The sequence below is a fragment of the Lingula anatina genome, chromosome 7, assembly GCF_051362555.1.
Source record: "Lingula anatina isolate TDL-2025a chromosome 7, LinAna3.0, whole genome shotgun sequence".
NCBI classification, from domain to species: domain Eukaryota; kingdom Metazoa; phylum Brachiopoda; class Lingulata; order Lingulida; family Lingulidae; genus Lingula; species Lingula anatina.
Window position 1 is genome coordinate 14,811,138 of NC_141773.1, and position 18,436 is coordinate 14,829,573.

Here is an 18,436-nt window from a genome sequence, read left to right on the forward strand (position 1 = left end):
GAGTTCTTACACATTAACAAAGTTTTCTCTTAGGGTAATTTAACCATTTGACAGAGGTATAACAACACATAACACCTAAAATACTTGTTAAATTTTAAACCCTTTTTTTTCAGAAATGCTGAAGGAGTAGATAACCAAATATATATGCAATACGCCAAGATGTGTTGTACGACCTTCACTTCTTGTTCAGTTGTGAAATTTAGTAGCTAGAACCCCTCGTTTCAGATCTATGCTTTATGATGGCTGTGCTATGCACAGTTAATACAAATACTTTCATATAGTATGTAGTCAGCACAGTTAGAGAGTGTTGTGGTCTCATGTTTCAGCCAAGCAAGAAGGATGAAGAGAGGCTAGGAAGTGGAAGAGTTATACCCATTAGACAGGTATGTTATACACATTAGACAGGTATGTTATATCCATTAGACAGGTATGTTATACACATTAGACAGGTGTGTTATATCTATTAGACAGGTATGTTATACCCATTAGACAGGTGCATTATACTTTTAAGACCAGTATGTTATATCTATATGGCAAGAAAGTGATACTTAGGAACTAGGAAGCCACTGATTTTGAAGACAAATATTTGTGACTCATTTACTTATTTAATATAAAGGATTTAAGAATAGTTGAACAGAGTGTAACACTGAGCACAATAAATATGCAACTAATAACTCATTATTAATTGTATAAAACAGCACTTTCATTCCCACTGCTTTCATTGTACATGATACTGTTTATGTATTTTATTCTCCAGGGCTATCTGTACAAGAAAAGTAGCAAAGGTTTAAATAGAGAATGGAAGAAAAAATATGTGACACTCAATGACAATGGAATGCTTACCTACCATCCCAGCTTACATGTAAGTATCCATGAACCTATGATGAAATTAACTGATATATAATTATTGTATGGATCAGAACAGAAATGAAGAAAATGGTCAATTGAATCTTTACCTTTCTTTGTAAAATTTTCTTTTTATGTACAGACACAGATGTGTCTGTACATATTGCCATCACCTGCGTCTGTCGTCGCCGATGGCGATGCCGATGCCGATGCCGATGCCGGCGCCGTGCACTTTCCTTGTAAACACGATAAGTGGAGGGCAGTTTTACTTTTTGGCTTTATATTTACAGAGCTGATGAATATTCATAAAACGCAGGTCAAGTTCGAAAATCAGCATGATCGGGCCATTATTGTAGAAGTTATGCTGTTTTTTCACTTTTCAGCATATTTTTCACATTTCCTCAGATTCAATTCTTAGGCATGTTAACAGTCTCATTATTAAACTAATAAGATACGTAAAAGTTTTTTGTTTGACATTTCCTGCATCTTTACAACATTGTTAGTTGATTTTGTAAAAATGATGGTAAACTTGTTATCATGTATTGTGTAATAAAGTTTCAAAAATGGAAATAAACTCATATCATTCGGTTTGTCAGATTCAATCATTCACTATGTTCAGAATCTCAGAATGGAAGAAATTGGACATTTAACACTGCTCTGTTGATATTTTTCCCATCTCATCAATTTTCTTAGTTGATAATATAAAAATGGCAGTAAACTGTTAATTTTGTTTTATGTTAAAAATTGTTAAAAATGGGAAAAAAAACATTTCAGAACAGTGCTGTCTTGTTTACATTTTGGCATTTTCAAGTTGTGACTTTGAAGTTCCATGGGCCTGAAGACCTTTGCTAGTCACATTTTCTGAATATCCATGATACTAATATTTTATTCTTAAAAATTGATGGTCATCATGCTGTTAAACATTATGTAATATTGCATCAAAATTTGAAAAAAACCTATTTTGGGCACTGCTCCCATGATGACCATTTAAGAAAAACCATGTCACTTACTTTTCTCAAACATTACAGTAAATATATACAGATGTGTCTGTACATATTGCCATCACCTGCGTCTGTTGTCGCCGTCGCCGTCGTTGCCGTGCACTTTCCTTGTAAACACGATAAGTGGAAGGCAGTTTTACTTTTTGGCTTTATATTTACAGAGCTGATGAATATTCATAAAACGCAGGTCAAGTTCTAAAATCAGCATGATCGGGCCATTATTGTAGAAGTTATGCTGTTTTTTCACTTTTCAGCATATATACAACACTGTAAACACATTTCAAGGAAAACCGATAGGCCTGTTGTCGTGAAACTCTCAGGAATAATCGATCTTACTAAAACGGAGGTCAAGTTCGAAAATCGGCATGCAGCCTGAGTTGGAAAAGCAGTCTAATTGGCTTCTTTTTCTGGAAGTTATACATTTTCAAAGTGTGAACTTGAACTCTCATGGGCCTGAAGCCTTATGCTTGTTACACATTTTACTTTCATTGGTACTACCTGTTGAGCATAATTAAAATTTGATGTTGAATTTACAGTTTAACATAATGTACTTTTGCATCTGAATTGACAGTAGCCTATTTTGTGCATAGTTATTTCCTGCTTTTTGTCTGTACATTTGACAGCTTTGCTGCCTTGTATTAACATTTTTATGTCAGACATTTGTACTCTGTTAGTTTCTGCACTGTTATCTTTTCAGAAAAGGGACCCTCTTTTTATTTCTGCTGAGAATTTTTTTTTTTTTTTTAATCTTCACATAACGCATGTCTTTCTCTCTGTCTCTCACTGCAGGACTATATGGATGAAGTCCATGGTAAAGAGATAAATTTAATGAAAACAACGGTGAAGATTCCTGGACAGAAACCCCGAGGTTCCCGGGGTCCTACTCAGCCTGGGTCCAACGGGGTGACCACAGAGATGAATAACCTGTCACTTGGGGGTGAGTTAGTGATGGCTTTATAGGTGTGTGTGTGTGTGTGTGTGATACAAAAAATGAATTAAATTTGATGTAAATAGTTTGTAAATTCAGTACTAATACATTGTTTTAGGGTTGAGAAATGTCAAATCCACAGTGTAGGCCATTTTTAAATATAAAAACAAAACCACAGCCTCTTACCAGACCACCATAAGATCTACAATGTTTTTTTTTTTTTTTTTCCATTTGAAAAAAATATTAAATCATTGGTCCATTTGGAAAGAAATATGTTTCAAAATTCGGGCCAATCCCACTCCTCAAAACCAACTTGAAATTTTTCCTTGGCCTTAAAACATAATTTTCTATATTTTGTATAGGAGGAAAACCTGGCAATAAAGGCAAAGAAAATGTGATGCAGGCAGGGGGCTCGGATCAGAAGGAAGGCGGTGGTCCTCGTCTTGGTTCTGTCTCCAGTAATTGTGATGACGCCATTGTTATATCCAACTCCTCCATCACACCAGGTGAGTCACGTGCTCTCTGCATGCATGATGTCATTTGACATGCACTTGTATGTGTGTGCATGCTTTGATGGTGTTGTCAGTATGAGCTTTCTGTCAAGCTTTTGGATTTTCGTCAGATTAGAGTGTCAGTTAAATGATCCACATAGAGCTAGGGGTAACCATGTATCTTGAAAATTCGTCTTAAAAGTATTGGCACACTTCTGATGCATGCTACATGTATAAAAGAAAATTTAGCAATACTGACCACAAGTCAAGTGGTATTCCATTTTTCGGGGGGTTCTAAAAGATTTGAAATTTGTCTGCTCTAAAATAAAACAGCTTGTTGTAGATTTGATAAGTTCAGTGGGAATAAAATAGTGCAGTTAATGAGTTCAAGTTCACACTCAACAGATGTTCATATTTTCCCTTCTTTTGGGAGATGAAGATGCAACTTAAGGAAGTCTGAAAAAGATGCATCTTTATATTTCATAAATAGTTGTGCATTTTAAGCATGTTTGTTTTCTTATTAAATTCTGCATCTTTGCCTTTGAAGCAAAATATGTAAATATGACTAAAAGTCAATTTTCATCTTAATATCTTCTTATGGTCATGTTTTACTTTACATATATATTCCCAGAAAATGATTTAGCAATTAAAACACATATAAATTATCAGGTTTATTTTTTCTGATATGTGGTTTGTGTAAGCTTAATCTTCAGCCCTTTTTGCTTTACAATATACCCAAATATATAACCGATATCTGACATATATGTACCAATGAAGAATATCAGCCAGTGTTATTGATTACATGCATTTTTTGCCACTGGCTTTGTCTGGTGTTAAAAAAAAAGAAAATGTGAATTTGCCTTAAGTACCATAAGATAATTAAGCTGGTGTTGCTTGCTGTGCTTGAATTTGCATAAAGCTTTATAAGTTTGCGTTTGGCAGTGATTTTGAGATGGGAGGGAGGAAGGCATAAAGAAAAGGATGGCAAATGCACATACACCAAGTTTAACAAACTGTTTGCTTTCTTTGTTTTCCATAGATGTGTTTTCTGATGTTGGTATGTACAGCATGTATAGTAATATCAAAGCATGTGTTTAATTAACCCATATGTTCATCCTGCATTCACAACATAGTATGGCATCAGCACATGGCTGCTGTCATACAACTCATGGCACCTGTTAATTTGCATTGTTAAAAAAGCATGGGTTTTCTTATTTAATAACAGAATTTAAATAAGCAGTGTTCCCATTTACTAGTAAGCATGTTGTAACTGCAGTTACTATGTTTAAGCATGCCCTTTCTTCATATATACTGATCAGTATTTAAAAATATGTTGTAACTGGTAGAGCAGTGGATTAAGCATGTATGCAACAAATATCGGACAGTGATCGAGCATGTGCTTTGTCACAATTTGTTGCAAAGTTTTGAGTTGCTTACAGTATTCAGTGGTTGTGGATAAGCAGTGTATCGTAACTCGTGTTCCCTGGTGGTAAACGCTGGTTGCCATGGCGATGTGTTAGGGTGCTAGTTAATGTAGCTTGCGGGGGCTTGATCCATTATGTAGACAAATTAGAAATAAAGATGTAAAAGGTAAAAAAAATGCTATTTAGATGATAGAGGTAGAGTATCCTGCAGTCTTTTGTTGCATGTGATATAATTAATAAATAAATAAGTGTATGTTTTGCGGAACTTAATAGCTAACAATAGGGATACATTATAGACATGTCCTTACTTATGTATTAAATTGAGCAGTTTATAATATCATTGTTGACTAATTTTAGAAATAAATGATTAAAGGTTGTAGCATAGATAAGGTAGTTGCAAAAGCAAAGTAACTTTTGTAATAAGAAAATAGATGTATATAATATTAATCCCCAAAAGTGTAGTTTTATAACAGTGTAGGTGGTATATCATAACATGATAAGGTTGAATGACTAGTCTTACATTGTATTTTGTCTTACTTGCAATTCCTATTCCATTTGGATCTAATATTGGTAAGCCTAGTTGTTGTGAATGCACCGGTTGAGATCTCCTGTCTCAACTAGCACATTGCACAGTTAGTTTTGCCAGATATTGAATCATATTGATATTTAACTGGAAATAAAAAGTGGTGATTTTGTATTTGAATGAAAACCTGACCTTAATTGGACTAAGATAATCATAACTTCTAACCACAAAGAATAATCCAACAAGAAGAAATATTATATGATAACAAAAATCTTTTATTCTGTGAATTAAAATATTCATGTCACTAAAGAAACTTTAAGCATTTAAAAATTAAACTGAAGTTAAGTAATGAAAAAAGACGAGATAATATCCTTCAGGTCAATTTCTATTTAAAAGACACATCTCCATGTGAGATTACATTCTTTACCCTAACTTAATTATCTCATCACTTTGTCCTATCGCAGGTGTCTCTAATGGCGTGGACACGGCTATAGCTCAGATGGGGTTGAGTGCTGCACAGATGGCCCGAGCTGAGACGCCAAACGTGAAGAAGAGGCATCGCAGAGCCAAGAGCAGCAGTAAAAACGTGGAGGCTAGTCAGGCAGGAGATGGTGAGTGTGTATGTGTGCAGCTAGTACCAGTATTGATAGGTTTGACGTTAAAACTAAAGGGTATTTGTTAAATTAAATAGAATTTAGTAATACTTATTAGTACCACCAGCGTGTACGCTGGCGGTACTCATGGTTTTAGTCCCGACCCGTCTCGTCCAGCTCCGCCGGCTCCGTTGGCTCCGCCGGCTCCGTAAGCTCCGCCGGCTCCGCGTACTGGCGCCGGATACAAGTCACCGTTACCGCTTCTCCTCCTAGACCACAAGGACCCCTGTCCCCATCTCTTGGATTTAGGTCACATATAACCTCAACTTGAACCCCCAGGTTTTTTTGTCTCAGTCGGTGCATTGACCTGGGCGTGACGCTCGTTGCAATGCACCCTTGTCAAAATTTTTGAAAATTCAATGCCAATTATCTACCCTACGGAAGGAATTATGGGAAAAATTTCTACAGACGGCTTTCCAAAAGTCATATGTGTAGATTTCAAATATGCCCTTGGATTTGACCTTTGACCTTTATTTCAAGGTCAAACGGGCCAAAATTTTCAAAAAAATGAAATTTTTTACGAAAAAAAATATTATTTGCACTGTTATTCAGACACTACACAGACTTAACCAATAATTATATTGGAAAGTGTTACCCTTTGGGTCATCTTTCATCTCCATGAATTTGGGGTCAATCGGTGCATTTTCTCGGGAGTAGCGGCCATAAGATACCGAAACTGAAAACTGTCTCTAATTCGGGAACCGTTAATGCTAGCGACCCGTTCTTTTTTGCATTTTATAGAGCATGTAAAGCCCAAAACTGAGAGTGGTCTCCGTTTTTTTTGTATTTCAAAGGGTTTTTTGTGTTATGCTGTATTAAAAAGTACTTTGTGGTGGCACATTATTGTAACTCGGAATTGTAACATTTAGTCCCTTATATCTCCAAAACTGGCAGAGGTGGTCAAAAGTTATTATTTAAGTTGAATAGGAAGTCATTTACTTAGAATCTAGATGTGACCTTGAAATTGACCTTTGACCTACTTTTCACCATGAACTGAACTTTGCAAATTTTTGTTCCGTTTAATCTCCAAAACTGGCAGAGATAGGTCCATAGTTACAATTGAACTTGAATAGGAAGTCATTAGAGGCAATTTACTCTGACCTTGACGTTGACCTTTGACCTACTTTTTATCATGAACTGAACTTTGCAAATTTTTGTTCCCTTTTATCTCCAAAACTGGCAAAGATTCGCCCATAGTTACTATTGAATTAGATTAGAAAGTCATTAGAGACATTTTATTGTGACCTTAAAATTGACCTTTGACCTACTTTTCACCATGTACTGAACTTTGCAAATTTTCATTCCCTTTTATCTCCAAAACTGGCAGAGATAGGTCCATAGTTACTATTGAACTTGAATAGGAAGTCATATACTGGCAATCTAAGTGTGACCTTGAAATTGACCTTTGACCTACTTTTCATCATGAATTGAACTTTGCAGATTTTCTTTCCCTTTTATCTCCAAAACTGGCTGTGATAGATCCATAGTTACTATTGAACTTAAATAGGAAGTCATATACTGGCAATTTACTGTGACCTTTAAATTGACCTTTGACCTTCCTTTTACTATGAACTGAACTTTGCAAATTTTCGTTCACCTTTATCTCCAAAACTGACAGAGATAGGTCCATACTTACTATTGAACTTGAATAGGAAGTAATACACTAGCAATCTGTGACCTTGAAATTGACCTTTGACCTACTTTTTATGATGAACTGCTTTTTGCATGTTTTCTGGCCTTTGAATCTGCAAAATTGGCAAAGAAATGCCCATGGTTGCTATTGAACTTGAATAGAAATTCATATACTATGATATTGAAATTGACCTTTGACCTACTTTTTCACCATGAACTGAGCTTTGCATATTTTCTTGCCTCTCGTATCTTTAAAACTAGCAGAGATGTGCCCATTGTTTCCCCAAGGTTTTCTCTTTTGTCAGCATATATGCACCATTGACAACACATTTCAAGGAAAACCAATAGGCCTTTTGTCTAGAGAATACAGTAGTGATCAAGGGTAGGAAAATGCAAGTCAATTCGAAAATCTGCTTGATTGTACCATTTTTAGTTATATTTTTTTGCATATTTTGAGAACTCTTGTTGATTGCATCTTATAGAGCTTCTCAAACACAAGACTGGTGATGGTGTCCCTTTTAGGAGGGGGGGGGTCCATACGAATGCGCTTACTCCAGCTGGTGGTACAATATCCGGAGGCGGTATCGCCTCTCTGATCCTCTAGTTTAAGTCTGTGATTTCTTTGTTTGGTAATGTATAAAAGTAATTGTGCTGTGATTTGACACACTGCACTTTAAAGGAGTTCTTTGACATCCTCTCTCTAGTTATTTTGGTAACATCTTAAAGTTTGTTTCTTATTTTTTGAGACAGATAATGATTGGCTCATAAATGACTTTTACAGAACTGCCTATGATTATATTTGAATTGTTATGATTATAGAAATTGAAGAATATTAAATGGGCTCTAATCCAGTTGAGATACTTGATTTCTGATTTTTTAAAACCATTTTTATTGTCCAATATTTCAGACTCAGATGGTTATGAATTTGTGATAGTTTCATTAGATAATAAACAGTGGCAGTTTGAGGCACCCACAACAGACGTAAGTTTAATGCCTGTTTGTGTGTGTGTTTATCTATACATGTGTGCAAATGTGTGCTTATACTTTTGTTACTATGCCTAAGTATGTGTGAATGCAGATGTGAATGTGTATGCTGATTGGTAAATATGTATCTATAGGTAAAAATTGCGGGTTTTATTTGTTCCCTTTTAACTGTGTGTTTGCATCTGTTCTTGTTCATAGACTAAACATTTATCCAGTACTCCCAAAGTTTTATCTAATATTTCATAATGTTCCAGCAAAACCAAGATCTTTATGGGAGAGTACAAGTAATAATTTTCATTTTTGAATTAAAATTAACCAATGGGAATGTTCACTTCAACTGACACCATATTCCATGTTAATAGTCGATCTTCACCGATTTCAGGAGCGAGAAGGGTGGGTGTCGGCCATTGAGCAGCAGATTTTAACTTCTTTACAAGGCAATGAAAGTAATAAAGCTAGGGTAAGTGTGCCTATACAGACATCTTACCACACATGAAAGTAGTGTTACCCTGATAAATGTAGTTACTCACGGCAAAAGATAGTTTATCATAAATACAAGCATTAAAAGATAGAATATTCATTAAAAATTCTTTTCTATGGGTGAATAGAAATAATGAAGATGTTTTGAAATGTTGGTTTAAAAAAGCAATTTGGGTGTGATAAGTTTTGTACAGTATTAACAAGTAGACCAGTCACTAATTTGAGTAGTGCAAACAAGTCCCACTTGCTTGAATAAATGCTGGTTATTATGCATATTATGTTTATTCTTTCGTTTATTTGTAAACTCAGAATCGCAGCAGCACAACAGATCCTGAGGCAGTGAAAATGATTCGCGCTGTCAGAGGAAATCAGTTCTGTGCCGATTGCATGTCTCCAAGTAAGTAATGGCATCATGTATAAACACATATTTTGCCGTTTTTTTTTTTGTTTTTTTCCATATTATCAAAAATTAAGTCTTTATAGAATTTCACAGTCAGCGTATAAAAATTTGAGATAAGCATGTGTTGTGAGTAGTATACAATGTTATCAGAAAAGATTAAAAAAAAAAAACTCAGCAAGATGATGAGCAGTGCTCCTTTGATGATATTATTAATAATTCACTTGTTTTGTGCCTTCCAGACCCAGACTGGGCTAGTTTAAATCTTGGTGCTTTAATGTGTATAGAATGCTCAGGAATACATAGGAATTTGGGTGCTCATGTATCCAGAGTCAGGTCTTTAGACTTGGATGAGTGGCCGTAAGTAGCATAACTAACCACTTGAAATTTGAGGACAGGTTCACATTTTTTGTGTCTGAGTTGAATTTTTCATGCTTTTGTATCTCTCATGTTTGTTTAGTGATGTTCATCTTGTGAAAGAAAAAAACATGCCCATATTATTTTTCCACAAACTTTAATGGTTGATTTCAATGATATATTTTATAGTAGAGATGTCTGTTGTAATATTTTGTTAAATTCCACATTCCGTTTTGTTTTACAAATAATTAATAAATAAATATGTGACATTTTTTAGTCATCTCAATCACAAATTCTCCACTTTCAGGCCAGAACTTGTGGGAGTGATGACATTAATAGGGAACTCTGTGTCAAATGGGGTCTGGGAGGCCGCATATATAACGAAAGGCAAGGCCAAGCCAACCCCCAGCACACCAAGGTAGGCACAGTACTCACACAGAATGTCTCTGTTCTGTTCTGCCGCCTGGTTCTCAGTGTCATGGTGTTAAGTCAGGAGAATGTATACCCCAAGTTTCAGACTTGACCGGGAGCAATTTCTTTATTTTCACATTTCCATACTTTTCTGCTTGTCACATACCTGATCTTCAGCAGCATTTGTTTTCCATGTCGATTGCAAGTGTTAGACATAACTGTCAGCTACGGGCCTTTCTATAGAACTAGAAATCAAGATGACTGGAACTGTGATTGGCAAGCTAAACTCAAATCAAACTTCCTGCTAGCGGTCAGAATCTGATAAGTGTGTACAAATGGAGATTTGAAATTAAAGAGGCAGGCATGCCTTAGGACACTGAAGCTCATGGCTGTATCTTACGGCTCATGTGAAAATTTATATTATTTAAGCAGTGTAATTAACACTGAATTGAATAAAAGAGGACTGCATTGAAATGGTAGTTTGAAATGTAAGAGAAAAATGTCTTATCCACAGTTGCAAGGTTCTGATGTAATCACGTAAAATAAACAATCACTTTCATTTCCAGGGAAGACAAAGAAAAATGGATCCGTGCCAAGTATGATTTGAAAGAATTTCTTCCACCTCCTCCACATAAAGATCATCCTTTAGGAAGAGTAAGTGTTCTCAGTCAGACTAGTTTCTGCAGTTACTCCACCAAGATTTGTGAAGAAAGGGGATTTTGTTATTTCTTTGGATTCACAAGCACAAATGATATCATTCTATTTGATACGGAACATTTTCCATGCAGAATGTTATGTTTGAAGTTTTGAGATCCATTTTAACTCATGCAAGATGCAGTAATGAGACTTTTTCACACTGTTGGTGGATTTCGGACTTTTTGAGAGCCAAAAATATCATTTTTGAGATCAATGTAGAGGGGCCTTTGGATCCCAAGCCATATTTTAAGACTTTTTCACTCAATGGCAGTCTCATCCCTGAAGATGTAGAAAAAGGATTTGGCTGGGCTGAGCAGTAATTCAGTCTGTTTGTGTAATTAATTTTATTTTTACAGTTTGTTACACAGTGCAAAATGGTGCATTTTGCTATTACAAATTGCCTTCAGCCCCAGTAACCTACTATCTCCCCTGATTTGACAAGAAACTATCTAAGTCAGCCATATTTCTTCATTTCAGCAACTCATAGACTCTATAACAAGGGATGATATTAGGTCAACTGTACTTGTCCTCGCACTGTCAACCCCAGATGATGTGAACTCCTCCTATAGTGCACAAGATGGACGCAAGGCTATTCACGTGGCGGCTGCCCTGGGAAAGACACCAATTATACAATTAATACTATGGGTAGGTTGTGGCTGGTAGAGGCAACTATGTACTTGAAATAAAGAGTGAATGATATGTGTTGATTTATTTTGATAAATTATATTACTTTTATCCTGAAATTAATCAATTTGAAAGTGATATGTAACAAAAATGTGTATGTCGACTGTAGATTTTGTGTTCGTGTGTGTGTGTGTGTGTGTGTGAGAGAGAGAGAGAGAGAGAGAGAGAGAGAGAGAGAGCATGTGTTTATGTGCATGCTACCAGGACTGCACGTGTGAATCATAAGTTCTAGCTTCTTTGCTTGTTTACTTTCAGTATGGTGCAGACGTAAAAGCTGTGGACCACGATGGCAGAACAGCATTATGGTATGCTCGCACAAAAGGAGCACAGGACTGCGTAGACTTGCTGACTCATAATGGCTGCCCAGAAAACCCCACGTTACCGAGGCGGCGGGGGAGCACTCAACAGAAAAGTAATGATCCACTTTTTGACACACTCCCTGCAAGTGTTATATAGCATGTTATGCAAAGTAACCAGGCACCATGAGCACAATCAAAAGTAAGACCTCCTTTAAGTCTCCCTCTCCACGGACATTTTGTTTGGGACGTCTCCTTATTTCAGCGTGGTTTGGTTTGGTTTGGTTCCTTAGTAGGTAGGAGTGTGCTGTGAGCCTATTCACTAGTCTGTAAACCCCCCCCCCCCCCCCCCCTTTTTTTTTTTTTTTGTTTTATTTCGGGAAATTTCGTTATAGAGTCTGGCACATTTTGTCTGAAATTTTAACCCAATGGACTGTTCTATATATTTCATATTTATGTGATATTACATTTTATCCTAATTTCAGTAACAGATTGTATGTTAAATTTAAACTTGAATTCCTATGTAAAGATAATTAGAATGTTTAATCTGATGACGTTATTATGGTAATAGCAGTGATGTCTGGAATAAGCTCAAAAGTTGTATCGGCATATAAATGTACTGATTTCATTCCCCACTTGTGAAGAAAAGAAAAATCCGCCTTTAAGATTCTAATTCTGATTTTAAGATTGAATATCAAATAATAAAATTTTCAATTTGAGAATCACACGTTGATTCCAAAAAAAGCATAATTTTATTCTTGATACATCAATTGCAGTATTAAGATAAAGGATACATTTATGCAAAGCCTTTTGAATTTAATTCATAATAGCATGATATATGCTGGTGTGCCATGAAGGTCTGTTTGGGTGTTTGTGAAGTTCTAATTTATCAACTAACACAGTGGGTTCCACAATTAACATTCATTAGGGCCTAAGTAGTTCATATTTTTAGTTGCTTTCTTATTTACCAGCTACTCATGTCCAAGGATTTTCTTGAAAAGGGTTGAGCATGTTATTAAGAATATAAAGTATACTAATTTTATGCAATTAAGACGGTTGTAGAAACAAAAGGTGCAACATTGCCCTTTCCTTAAAGAAATTGCTTCAAAGAATGTTGAAATGTCCTACACATAATAGATATTTTGTCCAGTTACTCTTACCATTATTAAATGGACTAATAATTCTTATCTACTTTTAACTGAAGTTAACAAACATTTTGGACTAAAAGTTTAGTCCAATTCTTTGGCTAAAGCTCTTGCATATGCGAAGCCCCTCACCCCCAGTTAAATGAAACTTTGACTTAACTTAGTAGAAGTTATAACCGAGTAACTTATTTGTTGACGTGATAAAACATGTACATGTACTGCCCAAGTATTCAGTATCATCCTTATAACATGCATAAACTTATATTTTTATAGGTTTTAGACAGTGACCCCAGTATGAAAGGGAGAGGATCAACATCCTTGGTGTTTCTAGCAGCAGGCTTCGTCTCATACCCAGAACCATGACAGCTTCCAAGAAGTAGATCTTCACTCAATGCTCTCGCTGCTGCAGAGTCTCAGAATATAGCCCTTTCTAGTACTTTGCCGTATATATATAGAATTCATACTTCCCACAGCTGATGTTAGAGAACCGTCTATGTAGCAACTGCCTTGTTTTGGATGTACTGTATCTTAATGGTGTACTACATAAATAAACAGTTGCCTTATATACATTGCAGAATTGCTGCTTAGAGATATGGTAATAGACAAGTCTAAAAAAATCAATTGTAGGCATTATCATTTGTCTTTGCTGAGTAAGAGCAGAGCACAAGCTGTTATATCTTAGAGTTTTTCTGATATAGTGGGAACCAATAACTTATTTGCCCTGATGTGTAATGTGATCTTTTAGATTGAGTCATCTCATTACAATGTTTAATCTGTTCAGAAATAATTCCCATGTTGAAATTGGATGTTTTTCAATGTTAAACACTTGCAAGCTTTATTGTTTTCCAAGTGAGTCTCAGACAGTGCTTCCAGTTCTACAATTGCACAAAAAAAAAAAAAAAAAAATAGCCATTGCCAATTGAATTTTAACTTAAAGGATGAACAGGGCAAGATCTTCAGGAAAGAGATTGACAAAGGAAAAGTTCATTTACAATAAAAACACAGCTTAAGTTCCTGGGGGGGGGGGGGGGGGGGGGTGTTTGACTTGCACTGCATATTAGAGGGCAAATGAATTCTGTGTTTGGATTTTGTGATGTTCATTTTAGAAAGAAACACGCATTCCTACTGCCTGGAGGAACCAAAAATATTGACCAGCCTTTTGACAGGGTCCAGTTGCACCAAGTTTACTCTGCCGACTACTGGCACGGAAAAAAGTCATTGTAGTAATTACAAGGTGTCCGTTTTAAATTGTATTCAAAGCTATGTTGCTATGGTAATAGTTACCATAGTAATAAGACACTAAGTATTGATTTGATTACTTATTCTAAGTAACTGTTATAATGGTTATGGTAGAAATGTTTGTACATTTGCGCACCATTTTGTAAAGTTGCATTGTAAGATAATCACATAATTTATTTGACCGTAGTTGATCTACATCCAGAATGTGTATCATTGGGACTTTTTGTCCAGGGTTTCCAGGAAAAAAGTCTTCTTGAAATATTGAACACTAAAGCAAGCTGTTAGAACTGGCCTTTCTTTCACGATGTTGTTCTTGTAATATAAGAAATGGTCCATTTTTAACCAAGATGCAAAACATCATTGAAAATTTAGACACTTGTGTAAATTTACATAACTTGTCTGTTAGTGTAGCCTGTACATTTGTCACAGTTTCTCTGCTTTTGTGTCACATGTAGTGAGGGACATGGGCAATTGTTTTAGTTCAATTTTTTTTAAATTATTATTGTAAACTTGGTCCATACTGCTGTAAATGTGTTGTTTATGTTGTGTGCTCAGTTGTAGATTGTTAAGTCCATCTGGCTTCATCTACATTTGAAATGATGATCTACAGTATTTGAAAAGATGTAATTTCTGGGTACTCTGTCTGCTAATGCTAATATTATAGTCACATGGTCCAGGCTAAAATTTAAACATGTTCCCGTGTCACTGACATTGCAGACATTTTGCTTTTTCAAAGAGGAAATACCAATTTTTTAATACTCTTCATTTCTTACATCCCATTGTGGATAAAACTAAGAAGTGGCGGTTTTGTTTGGTTCTTGTATTTGAACCCACTATTTTGCTGAATTTTATGAAAGTGCACTACTTGTGCATGTTTTTGATCTTTGACCCCATTCCCATAGATTTTTAGATCAATCTATCCCCGTGGGGAGTCTCACTAGATTGGTGTCAGCCTGACTGGCTTAAATGTCTGTCCCGCCTACTAAAAGCTGTAAGGGGGAAATTAACTTTTGTGCACGCTCGGCTCTCGGAACCTGACAGCAATTTAGCGTGAACCCCCAAGGAGTTAAGTCGATCCGGATAGATCGATCTAAATCTATGGGAATGCACTCTTTGACATTTAAAATCCTAATTGGGTCTTATTCTTGTCCATTGTATGCCAAGTCTGTTTTAGACACATTCTATTCCTTGTCATTATAAAGGACCAGAACTTTCTTATTCAGTACCTTCTTCACGGGTGTCCAGTTTCTGCTGGGACATTCTATGCAAGGTCTACTGTATAACCTCATTTAAGTATCACCCTTTGTATTAAAATTTGAGGCAATATTTCGAAGCTTCATCATGATACCAGGTGGACCATTTCAGTGGAAGTTATGAGGCAAATAACATGGGGAAAACAAGTGGTCGACCACAGATTTGCTTCAGGTGATATGATTTCTGCATTTTGTGTCGAGTGTGCTCACGATTAAATAAGGTGCATTGTACATTTCCATTCATCATTTTATGTATTATAGGTATTTGTAAATATGGTATAGGCCATTAGTTGTATGCTATATATACAGATATAGTATGGCATGTGTTAGATTTGCTGTACATGAAGTATCGTATAGCATGTTATTAGAATTTTTTTAATTACTATTAATATTAAGTACATGCCCATTGTACTGTTTTACTCTGTGTATTTATTACCTGTGCTCATCTCATCATTTTCATGTTTTGTTATAATAAATCGAAGTAAAGCTAAGGCGACCATGTTTCTGTCATCTGTGAAGTTCAGAACATTTCAGAACTGTCTGATCGATATCTTGCATTTATATAGAAAATTGGGCTCATTTCTGAATTTACCTTGCGATTGTAATTTGAAAATACCTCCGTTAATATTTTTTTAAATGGAGAAAATTCCAAAGTCTTAATAAGTTATAAAAAAGTCAATGAACTTGTACAATTCCGGTTTATTGTACTATTCATATTTCCCTATGAATATAAAAAATGTACAATGAACAAGACTCTCCATTGTACTATTCACATTTCCACATGAATAAAAAAAATTTACAATTAAATCTCTCTATTGGCATATGTACATAAGCAGTCTCTCTCTCTCTCTCTCTGCGTACATAAATATTATGTCTCACTCTTAACATGAATGTCATCAGTTTCTACAGTTCCACTAAATATTTCATCAGTAGTAGGTAACTTGGTTATCTTGGGTCCCACACGGGTCCAGATAAAGCCCAAGTCTGGCTTAGTAGGTAGGGTGGGGTAAGGGGCCACCTTTGCACGAAAATAGTCCGAGGGAGCATGACATATAAAGTCCATACAGTCCAGGACTCTTGGGAGATCCTCCTCGGGACCTGAAATAACAACAACAAATTAATGAAAATATATTTAAGTCTAAAATTTAACGTCCAGCAGACTTCACATGAAAAGAGAAGTTATTTTAAATGTAATTGTTAAGATATCTAAAAAATTTTTTTTTAAATATTGTGATTTCAGATGAAAACAAGTTCTCGTGAGAGCTCTTTGCCACCTACCTAGAATGAAAGTAGCTGGGTCAAATTCATCTTTCTTGCTCTCTGTGGTAGGTAGCAGCCACGTGATCACAGCACTTTTCTGGGCAAACTGGTCTTGAAGGAAACCACGGATTTGAGCAAAGTAGATTCCCCCTCCATGATCCATCAGTGAAACTATGTCCCCAACTTGCCAGTACATACCCTGAATTGAATTTTTATCTATTTATTTATATATTTAATTTTTTGCTCACACTTCCGTTGAATATTGATTTTGATAGGGCATTTCCTTCTTCAATGAACAATATTCCAAGAGACTCCTTTAAAAAGTGCAGAGTGAAACACATAGCTATGAAATGAAGACAAGTAAAAATGAGCATTCACTGTAAAATTGTTATTAATTTGAATGCAAGGTTGCATAGTTCACTGTATTGATATGTTCTAACCTCAGTTACCCATCCGACAGACCCAGGTCAAACATGGGCCCTTGGGTAGCAACCTGTAAATATTTTGTTTTTGTCTTTTTCTTGTTACAAAACAGTTGTCAAATAACAAATGGTGTGCTTGCAAAAAAATGCTACTGTTAAAATCAATAACATGTCCTATTATAAAAAATATGTGCTACAGCAAATGTATGCAGAGCTTTTACCTTGAAGAAGATGTAATCACTGGTAACAATGGTTGCTACTGATACAGCTGCTTTTATGGGCTGTGAATAGAAAAATGAATAGTATATGTCATACTTTGATGTCCAGTTAATATTACATATCAATCAAAAGGTCCTGAAATGCAAATGTTAAGGAATACTTTCTGCCAACTGTATTTCAAAGTTTCAAAGAATCTTCATCCTGCCCTCATGATCTTAAAGCTAATACGCAGTCTACCCTTTTAAAGAAGCAATAGAACAGAAGAAACCAGAAGAAATTTATGCCACAAGATTTTTTGTTAGAAAAATCTTTAAATAACAAAATAAGAGAACATGAGCTGAGAAGTGTTTGCTAAGTACTCACATTTTTCTTAAAAATAACCCTTCTATTTTTTCCCTTTGTCGCCAAAGATTTGGTCGAATTTTGAACCCTGTTCTTCGACGGCTTTATTCTAGCACTCTTCCGAACACCTGTGTTATTACTGGTTGAAGTCTTTTCTTCTTTCACCTGTGTTCTGGAAGAGGTCGACGTTTCACGTTCACGTTCTGTGGAAGTGACCGGCATGTTCCCGTTACCAGCTGTCCCAGAGACCACCGACCCAGGCCCTGCGAGAAGGACCTCTTTCCCGCCGTTCAAAACCTTCAGTCCACAAGAATTACATAGCACTTCTCCCTGCGAATTCTTCCGCCACATTGTTGAAGTGTTTGTTTTGCATGTAGCACATAGTGGTTTTACCCCAAAAGGCATTTTTTCGGTTTAAAAATCTTGATTTTTCCCGAATTCTTTCAACAAGATTTCAGTTTTGTCTCATTATCGATGTGAAATTGATCGTTACTACGCGTCGATACTAAAGCTTACATCGTGCCAAGAAAATCCTATGTAATGCCGTCCTCGTGCTGCTATTAAATCGACTGCTCATTAGATAAAAACGGCGTTTTTTTTTTTTTTTTTTTTTTTTTTTTTTTTTTTTTTTTTTTGTTAAAATTTGTTTTCCAGCCCCAGTCAACTTACTAGCAATCTTCTATAAAATTTGATTTAAGTGCATTAACTTCCGCACTTTAAAAAAGAGAGAAATGAAAAAGACATCAAAATTGT

The 18,436-nt window shown here is 35.7% G+C and overlaps 2 protein-coding genes across 17 annotated transcripts in view; one reads left to right on the forward strand and one right to left on the reverse strand.

Annotated features, from left to right (window-relative positions):
* The window catches only part of LOC106170420 (centaurin-gamma-1A), a 38,793-nt gene extending 25,041 nt beyond the window's left edge, over window positions 1-13,752 (forward strand). For 14 of the 16 annotated variants that reach the window (XM_087018641.1, XM_087018646.1, XM_087018647.1 and 11 more), the window contains 15 exons: window positions 327-383; window positions 758-862; window positions 2,637-2,784; window positions 3,138-3,281; window positions 4,306-4,323; window positions 5,678-5,824; window positions 8,406-8,479; window positions 8,865-8,942; window positions 9,272-9,359; window positions 9,602-9,719; window positions 10,024-10,134; window positions 10,694-10,781; window positions 11,301-11,468; window positions 11,763-12,005; window positions 13,222-13,752. In XM_087018641.1, the coding sequence (XP_086874767.1) occupies window positions 327-383; window positions 758-862; window positions 2,637-2,784; window positions 3,138-3,281; window positions 4,306-4,323; window positions 5,678-5,824; window positions 8,406-8,479; window positions 8,865-8,942; window positions 9,272-9,359; window positions 9,602-9,719; window positions 10,024-10,134; window positions 10,694-10,781; window positions 11,301-11,468; window positions 11,763-11,963 (1,545 nt within the window). In that variant the 3' untranslated portion in view covers window positions 11,964-12,005; window positions 13,222-13,752. The remainder of the gene's footprint in view (window positions 1-326; window positions 384-757; window positions 863-2,636; window positions 2,785-3,137; window positions 3,282-4,305; window positions 4,324-5,677; window positions 5,825-8,405; window positions 8,480-8,864; window positions 8,943-9,271; window positions 9,360-9,601; window positions 9,720-10,023; window positions 10,135-10,693; window positions 10,782-11,300; window positions 11,469-11,762; window positions 12,006-13,221) is intronic. The other 2 variants (XM_087018643.1, XM_087018642.1) reach the window with 2 other exon arrangements.
* Window positions 13,753-16,119: 2,367 nt separating this feature from the next.
* LOC106170424 (GATA zinc finger domain-containing protein 1) lies at window positions 16,120-18,179 on the reverse strand. Its single transcript, XM_013550282.2, has 4 exons — window positions 17,705-18,179; window positions 17,344-17,403; window positions 16,719-16,899; window positions 16,120-16,538 (listed from the first exon to the last, which is right to left on the reverse strand). The coding sequence occupies exons 1-4, from the start codon at window positions 18,086-18,088 to the stop codon at window positions 16,309-16,311; spliced, it is 855 nt and encodes a 284-aa protein (XP_013405736.1). The 5' UTR covers window positions 18,089-18,179; the 3' UTR covers window positions 16,120-16,308.
* Window positions 18,180-18,436: the final 257 nt, after the last annotated feature.